This window comes from Vipera berus, assembly GCF_964194415.1.
Source record: "Vipera berus genome assembly, chromosome: 2".
Lineage (NCBI taxonomy): Eukaryota > Metazoa > Chordata > Lepidosauria > Squamata > Viperidae > Vipera > Vipera berus.
Window position 1 is genome coordinate 107,712,900 of NC_138203.1, and position 21,695 is coordinate 107,734,594.

At 37.9% G+C, this 21,695-nt stretch overlaps 1 protein-coding gene across 17 annotated transcripts in view; it reads left to right on the forward strand.

The window, feature by feature from the left end:
• Positions 1-21,695, forward strand: part of ADGRL3 (adhesion G protein-coupled receptor L3) — a gene marked incomplete at its 3' end in the record, with an annotated part of 400,329 nt that overhangs the window by 230,222 nt on the left and 148,412 nt on the right. For all 17 annotated transcript variants that reach the window (XM_081321797.1, XM_081321796.1, XM_081321791.1 and 14 more), the window contains 2 exons: positions 6,493-6,559; positions 10,697-10,788. In XM_081321797.1, coding sequence (XP_081177923.1) covers positions 6,493-6,559; positions 10,697-10,788 — 159 coding nt within the window. The remainder of the gene's footprint in view (positions 1-6,492; positions 6,560-10,696; positions 10,789-21,695) is intronic.

Below are 21,695 nucleotides of genomic sequence, written 5' to 3' on the forward strand. Positions count from 1 at the left end.
CCAGAAGCAGCTGATTGAAATGAAATGTCCTCAGCAAACAGCTATTGGAGTATTGTGTCATTCTCACATTAGGATGCTCTGTATCCCAAAACTAGATCTGAAGTCTGATTCTAAACAGGTCTACCTTAAACATCTTTCCCTGAAGGTCAGGGGCTATGATCCCATGCAGATTTCTGGCAAAAAAATTCAGTTGGTAGCTGTGACTACAGAAAAATACATAAACTGCTTGCTTTCATGGGGAAAAGTCTCAGCATCTTTGCCCAGAAATTATGTGCTGGACAAGTAGGATCTACTTAAAGTATACTGAATGATCTTAGCATTAGCCAGCTCTATGAATTGTATCCAGAAGGCTATATTTTGATCTTTTTGAAGCAGAGATGCCAACACGTGTAGAAGAGTACAGAGATAACCTTGGAGAAAACATATAGCATTGGTTAGTAAAACATGAGTTTCAGGCTAAACTGGCTAATGCTAAGATCATTCAGTATACTTCAAGTAGATCCTACTTGTCCAGCACATAATTTCTGGGCAAAGATGCTGAGACCTTTCCCCACGAAAGCAAGCAGTTTATGTATTTTTCTGTGGTCACAGCTACCAACTGAAAACCTGAATGCATGAGAAAGAAATTTAACTTTGCCTCACTCTGGCTCTCTTTGATATAAGAGGGAGGGGAAAATGCATCAGGATTTCAAGGTTTTATTTATCATTTATCTATTTATTTGAATGTTTTAGCTGCTAAACTTCAATGGACTCCAACATAATGTTATTTTAAGGTAAAGGTAAAGGTTCCCCCGCACATGCATGCTAGTCATTTCCGACTCTAGGGGCCGGTGCTCATCTCCGTTTCAAAGCCGAAGAGCCAGCGCTTGTCCAAGGACGTCTCCGTGGTCATGTGGCCAGCATGACGACGCCAAAGGCGCACGGAACGCTGTTACCATCCCACCGTAGTGGTCCCTATTTTTCTACTTGCATTTTTACGTGCTTTCGAACTGCTAGGTGGGCAGAAGCTGGGACGAGTAACAGGCGCTCACTCTGCTACGCGGCACTCAGGATTCGAGCCAATGCCAATTAGATATAGTTGAGAGTTCTAGTATTTATTATGATACTAGATTCCTGATCTTGCCTACCTTGAAGGAGTGACAGCATTCAGGTTATGTGCAAATAACAACTCCTATTCACTAATAAACAGGGTGCTGAATTTCAAAGGCAATCTCAGGTGGAGAGCACTGCAGTAATTTAGTCACAAGAAGAGTATGAGTCACTGTTCGCAGGATTATCTCCTACAAAGAGTGCCACAACTGGCATACCAGTTGAAGCTGAACAAAATCTCCCTTCCCCAACCATGATCTCCATTTCTTGTCTGATTTTTGTCATGAGCCTGGGAAGACCTCAGACCATGTAGCTTCTTTTTGAAAGAAGGTGCTGCTTCATTGAGATAATCAGATGTTTTGGGGTCAAATAGTGACCAGTCTTTCTGGGATTCAGTTTCAATCTATTTCTCCATACCTGAGCCCTCGATCCAGGTACAAGGTCAACACTTCCATTACATTACAGGCTTGAGGCTCAGATGTCAGTCTGGGCATTGCAGTATATTCATGATAATCCATCACAAAGTAAGAGAAAATTTCTCCCAGTAGGTTCATGTAAATTTTTCTCTGCCCCTACTACCACTTACTAAAATTATCCACTTAGGAAGGAACAGAACCACTGCAAAATAGGGCCCCTCATTCCCATTTATTACAGGAATCTTGGGAGATATGAGCAATGGAAGATAATTAGTGCCAACATGAAGTAAAAAAGGACTAGAAATGACTCATTGTCCTCATCCAGATTCCAAATACATCACCCACCAGCACAAACATATTGGTTCCTGCTGCCTGTCTGGGCATGGAATGAGAAGAATCTAAGTAATCCACTGATATGGCCAGATCCAGGAGGAGCCTCTTCAAGACAGATTGTACCTTTGCCTTATTCAGGGCACATACACTAACTGTCTTCAAACAAGGAGTTATCATCTACCTTAACATCCAGCCACTGTCCAAGTGATGACTGAATCAGATTGCAAGGATTCTTCTCCTGGAATGGTCCAAGTGGGTTCACTTAATTCCCACACCTCAGAACAGATACTGCTGATTGTCCCAAAGATGCTTTTTCACAAGGCAACTGGACTTTCTTGTTTTTCTTTGAAGATGTTTTGCTTCTCATGCAAGAAGCTTCTTCAGCTCTGAGCTGAAGAAGCTTCTTAGATGAGAAGCAAAATGTCTTCAAAGAAAAACAAGAAAATCCAGTTACTGCGTAAAAAAGCATCTTTGGGACAACTATGACTTGGATGATTGAGAATCTCCATAGACAGATACTAATGATGTTATGCCCATCAACTGTTTGCATTATATTGCAAAAAATGTGATCATATCTGAAATAGAAGTGACTTGTGGAACAATCAATATCCTTAGAAAGTGGTAAAGAAAAAAATTAGAAGGTTTCACATCAAGATGGAACAAACTGAAGCTTAAGTCACTTAAGAAAATTATATTAGCTTTAAAGAGAGAGGAAGATTCTCTGGTTTATAAAGTTAATCTATCTAGCCACATGTCTGATGTATCCTGAAAAGCCCTGCTCATCAGTTGGAACAACTGTAAGGACAATTATTCTTTGGCTAACTCATATTTTTTCAAATGGGGACAAGTATGATAGGTTTGAAGTTGCTCCTTAAAGGGTAGACTGTCATGGCTCCCAACTTGTATGAATTATGAATGTCCATGAAGAAAATATGGTGAGGCATCTTTCCTCTTTTTATTTTTTTATTTTTATTTTAATCCCATTTATATCCCACCCTTCTCCGAAGACTCAGGGCGGCTTACAATTTAAGCACAAACCAATGTGCTTAGCAATAGCCTTCATTCTATGTATATGCCTGCTTATTAGGGCTTTCACCACCACCCCAAGCGGCATTATTACAAAGTCAGCTTATTGCCCCCAACAATCTGGGTCCTCATTTTACCTACCTCGGAAGGATGGAAGGCTGAGTCAACCTTGAGCCTGGTGGGATGCGAACCTGCACTAATTGCAGGCAGCTGGTGTTACTTAAGGAGGCGTTAGCCCACTGCTCCACCAAGGCTTTTGGTCATGAGTAAACAAAAACATTTTTTTGCAGGGTAAATCAAAGAATATTGGCTCCCTACTTTATCCTGCATGGACTCCTCTGTAAATGCAGGAGACAAAGACTATCCAGTTCCTTCTTCTTCCTACACAAACTCATGATATAATTGGAAATACTTATATATTGTGGAATGATGGTCTTCTCACTACAACCCAGCCCCAAGATATAATTTTGCCCACTAGAGTACGTGGGAAATGAAATCATGCCCCTATGCTAGAAATAGTTCTCCAAAGTTCCATATAATATATGTGTCTATGTTTGTGTGCTTGTTTCTCTATGTGTGTGTGTATGTGGATAAGCTTACATAGTGAAGACCTAATTAGTGATTACTCAGCAGTCAGGTGGAGTTACTTAAGCATATCTATCCTGTTGATCTAATAGAGGATGCTTTTAAAAGTATAGGAATTTTCTGAGGCTGAACCACATAAAATCTGACAGATTTTATCTTATTTGATTTAGTATATTGTATTAAATGTTTCTGCTGATAGGCAACTTTGAGGAGCAGGATGAATAAGCACAATTAAAGTTTGATGTAAACATGGTAATAAAATAACTATTTCGATGGAATGAGTTTTCATAGAATTTGATGAATTGCATCATAGGGTATTGTAGAAACTTTATGATGTTCGTGTCTTTTAACATGATTTTTGAGAAAACTTGGTGAACTGGTAAAATACAGCCTGTCTTCATTATAGGGACTACCTCAACAACCATTTACAAATACTATGGTAACAAATGATAGTAAATAGTAGTAATGTAACCATTTTCCAACCAATGTGGATAATTACACCCAAATTTCTGCACCTGCAACCATACATGTTGGAGCAAGAATAACACTGGCATTGCTGTACAAGAGAACTTTATCTAAATGAGATGGCAGCAACCTGCAAAGTTTGTAAAAAAAACCCTCTCTCTCTCTCTCTCTGTGTGTGTGTGCGTGTGTGCGTGTGTGTGTGTATGAAATAGTTTGTTTAGTGACAATTTTACCAGAACAAATTGCAATTGCAAAATAAGGACATACTGTAACATACAATTGGAGCAAGGTAAATATTGTCCATACTTTGAAAAAGAGAGTAGAAAAGATGGTATCAAAAGAAAATCCAAAGCACTGTAGATTGGTCAGTCTCCCATTATTATCTAGAATATTCTAGAGCAGATTCTAGAGCAGATTCTGACCTTGATCAGTGGTGGGATTCAGTTGGTTTGCACCACTTCAGCAGAACCGGTAGCTAATTTTTTGTTGCCTAGTCCCAGAATGGACTTCCAGAAGTGGCATCCACACAGTAAACCAGTTGTTCACATATTTGAATCCCACCACTGACCTTGAAACTATTCAGCATAACTCTCTACTCTAACCTTAACTTGTTTTTTTAATTAGGTAATTTCCTTAGCAGATTTTGGAAATGCTGTAGACTTTGATGATTTCAGCAAAGCATTTACAAAGTACTTCCAGACAATCTCATTAATCAAGCTAGTTAAGTGTATGCTAGATAGCATAAATCAAGGGGATACATGACTGATTCAAAAATATTACTAAAAGAGTGCTCATCAACAGCTCATCAAAGAAACTATTATCAACAGAAAGATTTTTTTGAAGATGACAGAAAATAATAATTTCCTTTTATTTTGGGTTGTATATTACATTTAAAAGGATTCAGACTAACTAGAATGGATGCAGAAAAGGGCAACAGGGATAATTTTGAGGCTAGAAATAAGTCCTATGAAAACAGAGTGAAGGACACCTGGAATGAATGAATGAACCTTTATTGTCAAAGTACAACCATGTATGCATTGAGATTAGCTGAGCCTCCCTTCGTGCCCCACCACCACAACTCACAGTGACAACAAACCCACCATCTTATTTATTTATTACACCATGTGAGCTAATTGCACAACACACCAGCCTCGCAAGTCAATCATACATAAAGAGCCTGACAGCCCATGGATAGAAGCTGTTCTTCAGCCTGTTGGTACGGCTGGCTATACTCCTGATGGTAGGAGAGTAAAGAGGTACCGACCAGGGTGTGAGTCATCCCTGAGAATTTTTCTCACTCTCCCAAGGCAGCAAACGATGTCATCCAGTGATGTCAGGGGACAGCCCATAATGTTTTGTGCTGTGCTCACCACCCTCTGTAATACTTTCCTATCCACGGCTGTCAGGCCAGCATACCAAACCACAATACCACACTTGCCTTGAAATGATAAAACTCAGAGTTTATATGTTTCTTGAAAAGTTGTCAACCCAATCACTGGAGAAAGCAATTATATTTGAAAGCATTAGCAGCAAAAGGAAACAAGGCTGCCAAAGAACATGGTGGCTGGACACCATCAAAGCTGACACCAGCCAAAGCATAGAAAAACTCAAAGAAGTAACACAAGATTGGAAGATGTGGAGAGACCTGGCCTCTAGGAGCACTAAGAGTCAGACATGACTGAATGGATAACATCATCTCCATGTCAAACCAAAAGAGAGGAGGAGCCATTCTTTATCATTCCAGGATGCAAGATGTAATTATTTAAATTATAGAAAGGCAGGTTCTAAGTTAGGGGGAAAAACACTTCCTAATAATAACAGTACTTTGACAGCAAGAGAAATAATGGACTCCCTATCCCAATGGAGATGCTCAAGTGGAGGCTAGATACTAGGCAGCCAACTGTTTAGGATTCATAATTTGGATTTCTGGATTGACCAGAGGCTGAGTATAATGGCTTAATGGTACCTTCCAGTACTGCAATTCTGTCTGTTTTGTAGCTAGTGATATCTATTTTGCTGCTACAGAAACTAGAAATGGAAATTTTATTTCTAAAATCATTAAGCACTAGGGATATTAAACATAGACAAAATTAAGTGATGAATAATTTAGATTACGAATCTCCTGGCTTAATCATAAGATTCATTTCTAGGAATATTCATGAGGAAGGGAGAAACCTGAATCTGGTTAAGTTTCAGCACTGCTAATTTATTTTTCTCTTCACTTACTTTTTAAAGATTTTCTTAAGCAAAAAAGTCACCTACTGTGAAGCTGATAGGCTGCAAAGAATGGTTGTAAGGTAGATTTTATGGTTGTTTTCATAATTATTTTTAATTGTGAATACTTTCAAGTAAAATCTGCGCTATTTCCTTGTTTCCTCCAGAAATTAATACCTGACTTTGTCAATAACATTACCAAACATAAACCATATGATCCAATTTTACTGAAGAAGCACTGTAGCATCTCATGCCTCTTAATGGAATATTATACAATTCTCATTTCTCTCTTTTATTTGCTTACTCCTGATATCTATTTCATGTGCTATCCCTGAACACCATTTTTCTTGCATTATCACTACAGATGTTGGCTTCGACTTGACACCTATTTCATTTGGAGCTTTATAGGACCGGCAACGTTGATCATTATGGTAAGAATTCTTAATTAGCTGTTTTCTGGAAATGCATCTTTAGGATCTTGCATGTCTTGCATCAAATGTAACTTAATTGGGAAAAGATGATGCCAGAAACTTGTCAGTGGTATTTTCTGCCATGGAAGAACATTATAAAAATGTTTTGCTTTAAATCCCTGAAGATATTGTCACTGAATAGGAAGAAGCAAACTTGGCCACAAAACCATTGCTCAAAGAGAGCAGAGAGTGAACCTTTGCAGGGGTACATCTAATGTACCAATTAGGCCCTTTGCTGGATCGGGAGGTCCCTCAGATAGTTGTTCATGCCCTGGTCACTTCACAAAATGGATTACTGTAAAGCAGACATGTCAAACACAAGGCCCAGGGGACGGATCCGGCCCACGAAGTGGTTTCATGTGGCCCGCGAAGCCATCCTGGAAACAGTGAGGGAATGGCCCCCACTGCCTTGGCCCTGGCCCAGAGACCCTCCTTCTGCCAGAGACCCTCAGATCTGTCCCACTCCTGCCCAGGCCCCCATAGGCACCCTTGATGCGAACGATGTAGAGCTGGCCATGCCCACCCAGTAGGCCATACGCACTCTAGCCACGCCCACCCAGTAGGCCACGCCCATCCTGGCCATACCCACCCGGCCCCCTGAGGGCAACCGCAATGCTGATGCGGCCCTCAATGAAATTGAGTTTGACACCCCTGCTATAAAGCATGGAGCTGCCTTGGAGAACACCCAAAACTACAGCTAGTACAGACAGTAATGGGGATATTGTGTTATGGTCACATGACCCCACTGCTTTGGGAGCTGCACTGGTTACCAGTTGGCTTCTGGATGCAATTCAAGAAGCTCTTCAGGGCTTTGGACCTATGTCTCTGAGGGAGCACTTATCTCCAATTATTTTGTGACCATCTGATACAATCAAGAAGTGTGGATGTGCTTTAAACTTAAGATTCTACAAGACGCACGGGAAAGAGGAGGACTTAAGGTGCCTAACTTGAAATTATATTATGATGCGGTAGTTTTAACATTGGTTAGTAATTGGCTTAATTTAACAAATAAAAGAACACTTTATCTTGAGGGATGGGACTTATTATATGGGTGGCATGCATATTTAATTTATGACAAAAAAGTTGACAAGACTTTTAAATCTCATATTTTAAGAAGTGCTTTATTGCGTGTCTGGAAAAAGTATTATTATAAGTTAAATTATAAAATACCAATTTGGGGGATTCCTGGACACGCGATAGAGGGTATATCTATGGGTGTGAGTTTGGATATGATTTCTTATAAGGAATTACTTAGATTGGTAGGGAATGATTGGCAATTAAAGTCGTTAGTTGAGTTAAAACAAGAAAATATTGTACAGTCCTGGTTCCAGTATACTCAATTTCAAGCTAGGTGGAAGTTAGATCAGAAGGTTGGCATTACACTACTGGACGAAAATTTGGTAAAACAGATCAAAGATCAAAATCGAGCGCATATAAAGAGAATTTACAATGCTTTAATAGAATTGGATTCGGAAATGGAATTAGTTAAAGACTGTATGGTAAAGTGGGCTCAAAATATTCAAGAACCGATCCCATTGGATATATGGGAGGTAATTTGGGTTAGAAATGTTAAATTTACCCAGGCCCAAAATTTAAGAGAAAATTTTTATAAAATGTTTTATAGATGGCATTTGGATCCTAAAAAGTTGTCTTGTATGTATCCTAATTTACAGCCCAAATGTTGGAGATATGGCAGTTTGGATGCCACTTATTTTCATATCTGGTGGGCTTGTAGAAATATAAAAGCTTATGGGTAAATTTTAGATTGTTATTATTATTAATAGTTTATTATAGCAGAATTTGTATTAGTTTTAATTATATGGTATTATTATTATTATTATTAGTATTAGTATTGTTTAATAACTTGGATATTAATTTGTTTATGTTTTTATTATTATGTTCACTTTTATTTTGTTTGTATTTACATTAAAGGGGAGTTAAAGCACATTATAAACTTGGTTATTTATATAGTTGGTTAATGTTAGTTAGATTATGATTATTATATTTGTAACCCTGTGTTCAGCTTTGGGAAGTGGGGGAGGGAGAGGGGGGGTTTGGGTGGGTTGGTTTTGGGGATTATATTGTAATTTTTACAAAACTTTTTAATAAAAAAAAGAAGGGTGGATGTGCTCAGGTCTAATCAATTAGGCAATCTCATCTTATGAGATCCGGGATATCTCTTTTCAGTTGCACCATCTGCCCACTGGCTTAACATCCCCCAGAGTTTCATGTGCCTCCTACCTTTAGGATGTCCAGCTCCAAACCTAGTTGTCTTTCCAGGCCTTCATTGAAAGTGGCCCCTTTAGTTAAGCTTGGTTTTATAGCTGGTTGAATTCTTGTTATATGTCTTGTTTTTTTCCTTTTTATTTGTAAGAGTTAAGGAGTTGGGTAGCCTCAAAATTGCATAATAAATGAGTAAATATTCATAGTTCCTTAAAAGACCATTTTTCTTTAAAACTTTTCTTATATTAAAGTTTTCAGTTAAAATTAAATTCAGAGGGAACTTTTTGAGAACTCACACTAATTTGCATGAAAATAAATCTCTGGTAGATTTCTTCAGGATTAATTTCCATACCTGTATTCTTTTACGAGTGTTTTCCTTGTAAGAAAATGATTCAGTACAAATGCATCAATATTTTTCCACAAGTATTTTTTCCCCCATGCCATTCGCTTAATCTGTTTCCTAGACAAGATAATGCAAAGACAGACTGATAGACAGACTGATTGATTGGCTTTTAGGGCTAGTTTATTTGCTCTGTGTTATTTGAGAGCAATCAAACTCTACAATGCATCATCCCAGCCAGCATGTCATAATATTTGTGAGTTTTGAAAGTAGAACACAAATCTGAAATAGAAAATTTAAGATTTTAAATGGAAAGTCACATTCCAGATATCATAATTTATGTAGCCCTATACAGGCAAATCAGCAAGTTCTATATTTTTATAGCTTTAACTTTTTCACTAGTTATTTGTATAGTGAATTTTTTAGAAAACCAAGAGGCTCAATGGAGTATTTTCTCCTAAAAGCTCATATCTCATGAATGTCTTTCTTTTTAAGTGAGGGAAGACATAAGTAAATTCATTCAGCTGCCTCATCCGATTCACTTGGATTCTTGGTGTCTGTTGGAACCATTATCCTTCAGAGAAGGTTTGCTGCTTACAAAATAACTGCAGCAAGCTTTGAGAAAAATATCAAAAGCCCCTCTGAGTGCAATCACATTGAAATAATTTTTCTATAATTCAATGTAAGATTATGTTATAACAATGGTGACCTCAAAATTAGTAAAAGATATTTCTTTTAATCCAGGATCTTAATGACTTATACCAAACTAGTGAAATTGCCTGGTTTTCATAATGTTTCAGGACATTTATAGAAACAAAGCTCTTTTAGTGTAAGGGTGGAGGGGTGAGGTATCTCTACATTGTCTATTAAAATCTACTTTGTCTATCCTTATGGTACTGCTTTTTATTTTGCGGTGTCCTACGTTACTTCATTCTGTCTTTGTTCAATTTTACAGAGTCTTACAGTATATATTAATCCTAGAATGTGCTTGAAGAATAACGATAAACACACTCCAGTAACTCAGAGAACCGATGTGTCATTTCTCTTTTACTATTAGAAAAACCATCAAAAAGTTACTTTGATATTGTGGTTGGGATAGTTTTGTGAGTTTTGTTAATTGCTTTTCTATGAACAGTTTTCTGTTGTCCATGCAAACTAATAAAGTCCAGTGGACTTTATCTGCTGTACATAATGCAAAAGCATATTCAAGTCAATTTTTCATTGAATACATGCCAGGTTATTCCTCTCCAGACTTGGAGGTAGACAGTCACAGGACAAGAATTCATCCATATAAAATGAATAATTATTTAAATATACTGCCAGAAAAAAGTTCCTAATCTTCTGGTGTACATTTACTCCTTAGAACACAGATTCACTTTACCGTGTATTATGGACAAGTAATTGAGTTTTGAGCATATCTCTGCTTTTGGAACTATTATAGTCCATAGTTGTATGATGTCAAAGAAAACTAGGTTCATCCTTTTTCCTCTTCTTATAACTTGCCATTTTATTTTATTTATTTGATTTTATTTCAGCTTAATGTAATCTTCCTTGGAATTGCCCTTTACAAAATGTTTCATCATACTGCCATTCTGAAACCTGAATCAGGGTGTCTCGACAATATCAAGTAAGTAAATCCTTCCCACTTTCTTTATTGTTTCCAGCTGAATTACACAATGGAGTACTAAACTAAGATACTTGTGTCCTGACACTGTGCTTATGTCCTGACTGAAATGAAGGGTGTCAGGGAGAACTAAGTAAAAAGACATCGAAATAACTAAATTAACTGCAGCCAATTTACTGTGGACTTAAACCATCCTGTTAGTGTCCATATTTTATTATTCAATTCTTCATATGAATGTCTTGCTTTGGGGCGAAGGACAGATAAATCATATTCAGGCATAGCAAGCACATTGGAGTTTTTTCTTCATGGTAAGGCCAGTAATCTTTTCAAATGATGGACATAGGTGTCAAAATAGTAAAAATAAAATAGCAAAAATATCATAAACCTGATGAGTTTGCTGACATTTTAGCAATGTCTTTCTCAACATTTTGTGTAAGAATTCAGAAATCTTGCAAGACTTTGGCCATGTGATCATATAGAGTTTGGCAGTTATATGGGTGCCATTTAGGGTAACAATATAATTTGAACTGAATGTTGAAGCAATGAATGCAGAAGCAGGAAATAATTTTATGTTGTTGATTTATTTTGTATTGCTTGCAATATTTTGAATGCATGGGTGGATTTTTTTTCTTGATTCAATGCTAGCAAGCGTAATATCTGCCCCACTTTTCTGTAGTGTAATATATTGAATGGCTGTTTTTGCTTCTCTGCTGGACTGATTACAAGGGCCTTGGATGTTCATGTTTAAATAAACCGAAACAGAAACGAATCATGAGCACAGCTTTAAAAATGAATACTTTCAATAACAGCATCTTGGATTAAACAAAATTGGCAAACAGATTTTTTTCCCCAATATTAGAGGAAAGTCGGCCCATTATTTAAAAATATTATTATTAAAACTAATATTTAGAAAGATATTACACAAACTGTATTAGAAAGAAGGTCAGAGATTATCACCAAAAATAATACCTTCCGTGAGGAGATTTACCACCTTTGCAGCATCTTTCCTCTGACGCATACAAATACTTTCCAAAATTACATTTAGAAGGAAAAGCAAGGAATGGGTATTTCAGACCTTTAGCTACTCTTAATCCTGTAAAGTGGTCATTTCTTCCTTCTCCTCATGTAGACCACTATCTTATTGTCAAATGCTCTTGCAAATTATTTTTTGCCCATGCACACAAACACACACACATACAAGAATGCGTGCGTCTGTACATTCATAAAGACCTGGTGACTTCTTTCAGCAGCACAACAGCTACTACTTCTATCTTTTTTCCCCTCTTACAGTGATTATTTGGACATGTAAATGTCAAGTGATTACTGTTGAAAGAAAGAAGAACGCACATACTGAAGCTGTTTTGGGAAAAAAGTGTTTAAAATGGTGAAATAGATTGAAAAAGCAATTGATGGTCTGCATTTGCTTTTTGAAGAGAAATTGCTCAGCCTATGGATGGATTTCTCTTTTGAAAGCAACAGAAAAGGATCAATCCATCATTCTTGTCAGTGAGCATACACAAACCTCTGTCCTGTGTCTTCATCGTGTGTGTGTGTGTGTGTGTGTGTGTGTGTATGTGTATGTGTCTGTGTGTCTCTGTGTGTGTGTGTGTGTTGGGGGAAGGTGAAGAGAAGTGTTTGAAGAGAACTTCAAGAGGACAGTTGATCCATAATACTCTTCAAGACCTCCATGAGTCTGTGGCCCATAAACTGGTTAATAATCTCTTAGTTTGATTCAGTAACTTTTTTTGTGTGCTATCTTCCTTGATGCTTGTGTGGGGAAAAATTCTATCTACTGTATCTAATCTACTTCCCTCTCCAGCATTCCTAAGATTTCCAGAATTAAAAAAATAGGTTTAGTAATACTCTTAATGACAAGAATAAACTTAATAAGTATAGTTTTCTAAGTAAATATGTAGGTATGTAGATGCATATGAACAAATCATAGACAAATTTATTTCTTATCCCTATATCACATACAATCACTGACAGAGAGATCTTACAAGATTTGGGGAGCAAGATGATGACCCTCTTCTCCTGGAAAGGTGATCTGGTTTCTCATATGCTGGAGAAGCGAAATAGAAATGAGAGCTTGTCGTGGCAGACTGCATGCTGGTTGTCCTATCATATTACTTGAAGGTCAAGAGCCATCCTCTTGGTATTGCTGCTGATCCATAATCATGGGTCATCATGGTTAATAATTACTGTAAACACCCTCCAATTTCTAGTGATTATAAAATAACACTACTGCAATTAGAATACTTAGTTTGTAATCCCCTCCTGGAAAATAGTCTCATAGTGATCACTACTTATAAAAAGCAATGTATAGATTAAAAGTACAACAAAATGTCAGCCATAATTATCAGAGGCAGAAAAATCCTTTTTTCCAAATAAAACTGTAAGATTTGGTTAAAAAGCTGAAATATAAAAATATGTGCAGTGTGAGATAAATTACATCCATTTCTGTCTGTTATCCAATGAAGCTCATTTGTACCAAGAAAAATTGATAGCGTGATGCAATGCCTTGCTGCCAAAAGAATCAAAAGGAGCTTAAGAACACACTGGTTGCAAATGTAGCAATTAGAATATAGAATAATAGAGTTGGAAGAGACCCTTTGCTCAAGCAGGAAACCTTATTCCATTTCAGACAAATGGTTGTCTAGTCTGTTTTTGAAAACCTGCAGGGTTGGAGTACCCACAACTTATGAAGACAAGCTATTTCATTGGTTGATTGCTCTAACCGTTAGGAAATTTCTTGCTAGTTCCAGGTTGCTTTTTTCCTTGGTTAGTTTCCATCCATTGTTTTTTGTCTTGCTTTGTCTTGCCTTGTCTTGCCAGCAGTTGTCTGCCATCCATTAAAGCAGCTGTGTCTTTTCCCAGCATCACATTTCTGCCCTCCACAGCTGATAATGGAAAACAACTTATTTGGTTGAAAGAGTTGGAGAGAAGTGCTGTATTCATAGCTCTGCATAGTCCAAAATACCTTTTTGCATTGAAATTCAAAGTATATATATATATAATTTACATAACTTACTTTTCCCAGAAAGCATTACTCGATTAAGTCTATAAAGGTAATTGGTTTAAACTTGGAAAATAGGAATACCAACACCACCACTGCTTTTATTGCAATTTGTCACATTATATGTTACATTCAATATCTGAAGTAATTAACTGAAAATTGTGAGAAGGTTGGATATTAGATCACATTGGTTAATCTAAAGCAAAGTTCTTCTTTGCCTATTAGTTTAGTTGATAAATGCTGGCACACCTGGTAGGTCTACTGTGATTAAAAAAAATTGAATGCACGTTTCTTCAGATTGCTCTTTATAGTACAGGGGTGTCAAACTGCCAGCCCGCGGGCCAGTTGTATCATATGGAGGCCGCACCCACCCAACTCCAGCAATGCAAAAAGAGTTGTGATACGTTGCGACACATTACATGACGCAGCGAGTTTGACACCCATGCTATAGTAGATAGGGATACATCTCTACTTAGAATATTTAATAATTTATTGTACAGAATAAAGTTTCTGTATTACTTTTTCTTCAGCTAGACTAATCGGGGAGAGAAACTGTGTTCAATATTATTCACAGAGATACATTTCCAATGAAATATTCTTGAGAATCTGAGAATGAAACAAATGAAACAAAAAGAAATAAAAGCTTTTCTACTGATACTGTCTTAAGAAGTTAAGATAAGTACACACAACTCTGCAGTCTAAAAAAGAACTTGCTGTATATTTGCAGCAAGTACAAAGTTATAGCCATGCTTTGTGGACCAAGTAAAGAGAACTTGGAACAGTCAGTGGCCATATTTCAGCTCTTTAAAAAAGACAAAGTGTGATTATATCAAATCAGCTCTGTGCAATTGGAATTCAGGAATAACTTTTAGATCCTCAAAGAGGAAAAAGCTCTGGTTCCCTAGACAAAGCATAGGAAACTATGCAGAATGGGTGGCTAGAAACGAACAGAATGTATTCAGAGTGTACCTTCAAGAGAAGAAAAAGTGTTGTAAGAGTTGGTGACTTGCTATTATGAGGCATAAAAACTAGTAATAATATATGCTGGCCAGATCTGCTGGTTTTGACTGTGTGCTGTTTCCCAGAAGGCATATGAAAAAGCAGGTGCCTAGATTCATCAAGTAGACTTCTCAAAGAGTCTACGGAGATCAGGTCATGGTTGTACAGGTGATGGTTGTCCCAAAGGTGCTTTTTTCAAAAGGCAACTAGCCTTTTCTTTGTTGTTGTTTTTTTTCTTTTTTTTTATTAAAAAGTTTTATCATACATTTTATCTTTAACAAACCCCCCTACCCCTCCCCTATCCCTCCCTCCTTACCCCTCCCCCCCTCCCCCCCCCCCGACTTCCCAGAGCTAAGTACAAGGTATAAAAAACAAAAAAAAGAATCATAAACAACCACATGCTAACAACCGTAAACTCTAAAATCTATCACTCTCTAGCTCATATAGAATAACTACAAACACTATTAATATAAAATCTTCATTTCAAAAAAAAGGATTTAGGCAGTCTAGCATGACTTGGGACGTGCTTAGAAGCTCCAGCCTTGTCCATCTGTACATCCAAAACACCATTCCAATCCCCCATAAAAATAACAGATTTATAATCCAACTGGGTAAGCTTTGTATAAAGTAAACTAAAAAAGTCAGCTTGTTGTTGATTATGAGCATATAATCCAACTAAAAGCGTCTTTTTGCCTTCTAGCAGCAGCTCTATCATAACGTATCTTCCATGCTTATCTGCTTCAATTAAGTCTGCTGTTAAAGCACTTTTAACATAAACAACCACTCCATTTTCCTTATTCATTACAGAAGCAACAAATCGCGTACCCAACCTTGAGTTCAGTAAATACTTTTGATCCACAACCCTAATATACCTTTCTTGCAAACATATAACATCTATCTTGAATTATTTTAAATATTGAAAAACTTTCTTCCTCTTCTGTGGTGAATTTAGTCCATTAACGTTCCAAGTTGAAAATTTAGTTGTCATGCATATCATCCCAAAGCTCTTGAAGCGCTGCTTTGATAGGACTATCTTTTTTAGGCCATGCTCCTCCCACTGCTTGGCTATAAGTACGTTGTGGAAATTCCATAGACTTCTGCTGATCTTTTTCTTTTATTTTTTTTTAATCGTTTTAAAGCAGCACGCGTCACCCTCTTCTCTCTAGGATCATCCAAAGAAGTTGTAGCTTGATCTCCTCCAGCACCGTTCTCCTCTGTCTGTCCATCTTCAGCCTCTTGGTGTTCTCCTTCTCCAAATCTCTTTGCAGCTTCCAAAAGTAATAATGGGGTTGCTTTTAAAACGTTATTGTAAAAATCACGCGCCTGCATCACAGTAGCCAGACGGTACCTTTTACCTTCATGCATCACCATCAACCCAACTGGGATCTCCCATCTGAACCTTATATCTCGTTGTTTGAGCTCTTGCACAAGAAATGTAAAATCCTTCCTTCTCCTTAAAATCTTTGGAGGAATTTCTTTTAGAACCAAAACTTCTTGATCAGCAATCACAACTTTAGAATCATAGGCAGCTTGTATAACTTCATCTCTAATTTCCCTCTTTACAAAATAAACCACCACATCTCTAGGCAGCTTTCTCTGTCTAGCAATCCATGAATTCACACGAAACACTTTATCCATGCCTCCCTTTATTTCAGATGCTGGCTGATTCAATACCACTTCCAGAGCCTCCGAAATCAGCTGCTTTAGATCTTCCTTAATATTCTCTTTTAAGCCTCTGATTCTAACAGCAAACTGCATCTGATAATATTGAGCAAGACTCAATTCTCTGTCCATTTTATCTCTTAAATCTTCATTCTCCAATACTTTTGCTTCTAATATGGCATTCTTTTGAGTCAAATCTTCCACTTTTTCCTCCAGATCTTCCACACATTCAGCCACTTTATACACTGAAGACAAAATGTCTACCTTCATCACACTGAACTTCTGTTCCATCCTCTCTTCCATTCTCTCCTCCAATTTCTCCAATTTCTCCTCCATCCGTGCAAATTTATCTCCCATTGATTCCAGAATTACCTGGGCATGTTTTTCAAGAGCAACTTGTAGATCCTTCGGTGTCAATACATCAGGAGGATGCAACGCCTGCAATGATGATTGTTGCGTCGGAGAAGTTCCAGCACTCCGAAGAGTTTTTGAGGGAGGTTTAGCCGCCATCTTTTAGTTTCACTTGTGACGCACTTTCACTTTAAGTTTAAAAAAGTCCATCAAGCTCGAGAGTAAAATATAATAATCCTCTTCATCTTTTCCTCTTGTACCGCTCTGCCTGCTCCTTTTATTCCATAGTCCTTCCTTCAGGCAGGGGTGGTCGCAAACGCCTGGCTCTGCTCCAAGAAATCCGGAGCAGAGACGCTGACCAGCTGGGAGCAACCCAGGCTACGGGGGAGTTCGATCCTTCAGCCGCCCAAGCTACAAGCTCAGGCGGCCCCGGAGAACTCAACCCCTACCTGGGGCCTCACCCCCTCCTCTTCTCCTGAGGAGGGGGCTTCAAATTCACCCAAACAGCTGATCGACGCTGTTTCGGGTGAAAATTACTCAGCTGAGCCGCGGGCAGCCCGGGAAGGCTGTCTCCGGCGCCGCGCAGCCACCGGAAGTCCGTTGTTGTTTTTTTTCTTGAAGACATTTCACTTCTCATCCAAGAAGCATCCTCAGTTCTGACTGAATGCTGGGGAATCGAAAGATTTATATATATATATATATTTTATATATTATTATTTTTTTAATATTATTTTTTTATTTATATTACTTGCAGTCATCTGCTTGTTAGCACTTTGAAGGTCAGTCATGGTAAAAGAGGCCATCTATGTTAAAATTGAACAGCCCTCTCTCAACAGAGGGGGGGGAATACGATGCCACCTATGCCCTGTTTACAATACAGTCCTTTCAGCAGTTCGAAGAAGATTTCACAACCATTTGCACTCTGATTCAGATAACCCTGAGGGCATAGATCAGAAGTCCCCAACCTGTGGGCCGCAGCCCGGTAGTTGGCCATGGGCTGCTGGCTACTGGGCCATGGGACAGGCTGGCCAGTGCATGCACACACACCCACTTCTAGCGCCGTGGGGCACGAAAATGGACTGCCACACCTAAGGAGGGAAAATGGGACGCCACTGCCGCTTGGGGGGAAACGGGACGATGATGCCATACTGCGGGCACAAAAATGGACAGCGTTGTGCTGCGCAAGAACGGAGCAGGGCTAGCAAGTATCATGCAGGCACTAGCCCCACCCCATTTGCATCACGTACATGCTCATGGCTCCATGCACGCATGCGCACATAAAATGCTTCCCCCTCCCTTTCCCTCCGGTCCACCAGCTGAGAAAGGTTGGTGACTTCTGGCATAGATGATAACCCCCAGCATTCAGTCAGCACTGAGGATGTATCTTGGATGAGAAGTCATGATGTAGCAGACTCAGTAATTGCCCTAATTTCTCTTGGGAGACAAGAGCTGCAAAACACAGTCATTGTAGGACATTCTTGATATTTTTTTTCCTTCAAAGGGATAGAGGAAAGTATTTGGGGTTTAACTATTGTTGACTCAATTGTAATTAATTTAGTCAAATTTTACTGTTTAATATTGTAATTTTAGCTCTGCATAATCATGTGGGTAGGTTAGATTTATAAAAAGCCAATTTTAATAAATCTATAGCCATGATTAACAGGATGGATTGTAGAAATTGCTAATAAGGAGCTGAAAATGGATACAACTTCTTAAATAGGTCATTTTAAAAGCAGAATTTCAAACAATTCCATGGTACCCAATGCCCTGCTCATAAAAGGAATATAAATTAAAGCATCCCTGAAACAAATTTGTAACTTCATTGATTAATTGGTTCTACTGTCAAACTCCCAGTTAGAATATTTTTTTTAAAAATCCAAACTTCTGTATTATCTTTCAGATATCTGCATGGTATTGATATAGCCTCCTCACCCATGAACCTTTTTTCTCAAAGCTACCGATTCCCAGCTCTTGCAATTTCTTTTTATAAATTTGATTTCTGCCCCAGCTTCTTTGAATTTTTCTTAGAATTGGACAGAGTGCTTGCAATGAGGCTTGCAATGAGGCCTGAGCAAAGTAGAATAAAGTGAAACCATTACTTCCTGTGATTAGAAAAAGTATGCTTTTCTTGATGCAGTCTAAAAAGAGTTTAACATTTTTGCAGCCACATCACACTGCTGACACATATTCAGTTAGTAATCAACTACTATTCCAAGATCTTTTTCACAAGTACTTTTACTTAATGAGTTATCACTCAGACTGTATCAATACATTTGATTTCTGTTTCCTAAATGCATAACTTTGCATTTGTTAAATTTCATCCTTTTAAATTTTCATCACCTTCTTCTAAATTCCTCTCTTTTCAGGTAGTAGTTATTCCCCTCAATTTTAAATTTAAATTTTAAATTTTAATTCCATTTATATCCCGCCCTTCTCCGAAGACTCAGGGCGGCTTACAAGCTTAGCAGTAGCCTTCATTCTATGTATATGCCTGCTTATTAGGGCTTTCACACACACACCCCAAGCGGAATTATTACAAAGTCAGCTTAATTGCCCCCAACAATCTGGGTCCTCATTTTACCGACCTCGGAAGGATGGAAGGCTGAGTCAACCTTGAGCCTGGTGGGACTCGAACCTGCACTAATTGCAGGCAGCTGGTGTTACTTAAGGAGGCATTAGCCCACTGCTCCACCAATTCTGAAACAACTACAAATTTGATAACTTCCTCTATATCATGGTTATGATGATATAACAATTTAGATTAAACATATTATTTTACATAATGAAATGCTGGAAAGTGCAGGGCCCAGGATTTAAGGGTATAGTCACTCAGTATTAACTACAGTTTGACAGTGAACTACTGATTAGCAGACTGACTTCAGTACAATGTTAGAGCCATCACTGTATCCATCTAATTGCTATCACAGTATCCAGCCAATGTTTTGAATCAGAATGTCAAGGAGGATTCTGTGAAATGCTTTCCTCAAGTCAAAATATATGTCAACATCATTCCTATGGTCTACCAAAGAAGAGATAAGGCTGGACTTCAAAATTGTTTTGACAAAATCATGTGGAATTTTGATAATTAGCGCATGGTTTTCAACAGTGGTGGGATTCAAATATGTGAACAACTGGTTCTCTGTATGGACACCACTTCCAGAAGTCCATTCTGGACTTGGGCAACAAAAAATTAGCTACCAGTTCTGCCGAAGTGGTGCAAACCAGCTGAATCCCACCACTGGTTTTCAAGCTTCTTAGTGACTGATTTTTAGTTATTATTTTTTTTGCTTAAGAATTTCCCAGATCTAATCTTTGTCTCCTATGTCTTCTTTTCCCATATTGTTTTATTATTATCAGACACATAACCGTGGGCAAGCATTTGGTTAAATAACTGCTAATTATAAGAATATTAACAATGATTTCTGTGCTTTATTATAGTTTACATTTTGTTCCCCATGTTTTTTCATATCTTTGTGAAGCCACTGAAAAAGAAATTTTGCACTCTTTCCTGAGCCCTCAAAGCTTCCTTCATAGCCGATATACAGTTCTGGGAGAAGACATCTGTTGTTTAAAATAATATTGTCAGGTGCTCTGTGCATGTCTGCATGCTCTCTAAAGCACACATTGCCTCTTGAATCTGGATTTCTGCACAGACATAGCAGCAGTGATGGTGTTCACATAATATGTAAAAAAAAATCAAGATAGTGGTTGTGACAGTGCAATAAAAACTCCATCTATTTTATGTCTGAGGCAATTCTGAGAGTTTAAGTCCACACATCTTAAGTGTCTAATGGAGATTCTTAGAAAAGCACCTTTGGGACACATATCTTGCCAAGTTTGAAAAACACTGGACTAGATTATATGCCCATTATATTTATCCCCATATGACATTGACACCCCACCAAAATTCTCTGAGGCAAATGACAAGGCAGCTAAGAGTAGGCAGAGCCTAGGGTGATATTGTTCATTGTTAAGGACAGAGGACTGTTCCACTGAGCTTGTGATCTTTTGCCACTATTGCAGTTAATTTGCTCACAGAAAAATCTAAAGGAAGTTCAAGTGCAGAATTAAGTTTGCCCATGCTTTTCAACTCATAACTAAAATTCTTTTATTTATATCTTCTTCTTCTTCTTCTTCTTCTTCTTCTTCTTCTTCTTCTTCTTCTTCTTCTTCTTCTTCTTCTTCTTCTTCTTCTTCTTCTTCTTCTTCTTCTTCTTCTTCTTCTTCTTCTCTCTTTCTTTTATTGGAATCACAAAATCTTTCTCCAAAACCTTTGCTGATTTTCTGTGGCATCACAGCAATCACTGCTACTGCCATTGAGATGTTTTTCTGTGTTCAGTCTCACCTTACTTCACTATCCCACTTCCACAATCTTCTTTTATTTTGGACCGAAAGTTTGGCAGTCAAAATAACTAAAATAGTAATGTACAGTTGACACATAGCTTTATTCTGAGTCTCTCCATTCATAAATTCAAAATTGTGTCTTGATTTATTCCTGCAAGCCAATAAGAGCAGTACTGGGAGGAACAAAAGAGAGCAATATGCTTAGTTGCCCTGGTCTGTAATCAGAGGACTTTGGAGTGGAAATGAACGTGCACAGAGTAAGTAAGGCAAGTAGGAGACAGAAGAGATCCCCAGTAATGGAGATGCAACATACCATTACTTCAAAAAAGGGACTGACTTATATGATGGGTTTTTTCTCATTTCCTCCTAGATAAGATAATCAAGTCTCTTCTGTCACTGTAACAGCTCATACACTTTCAAAAATTTTCTTCAGATAGAAAATACTTTTTATACTTAATTCTTGCACTGAAAGATTAATATCTATAGATATAAAATTATACTTTCATATGACATCTTTTTAGACGTATATATCTACAAT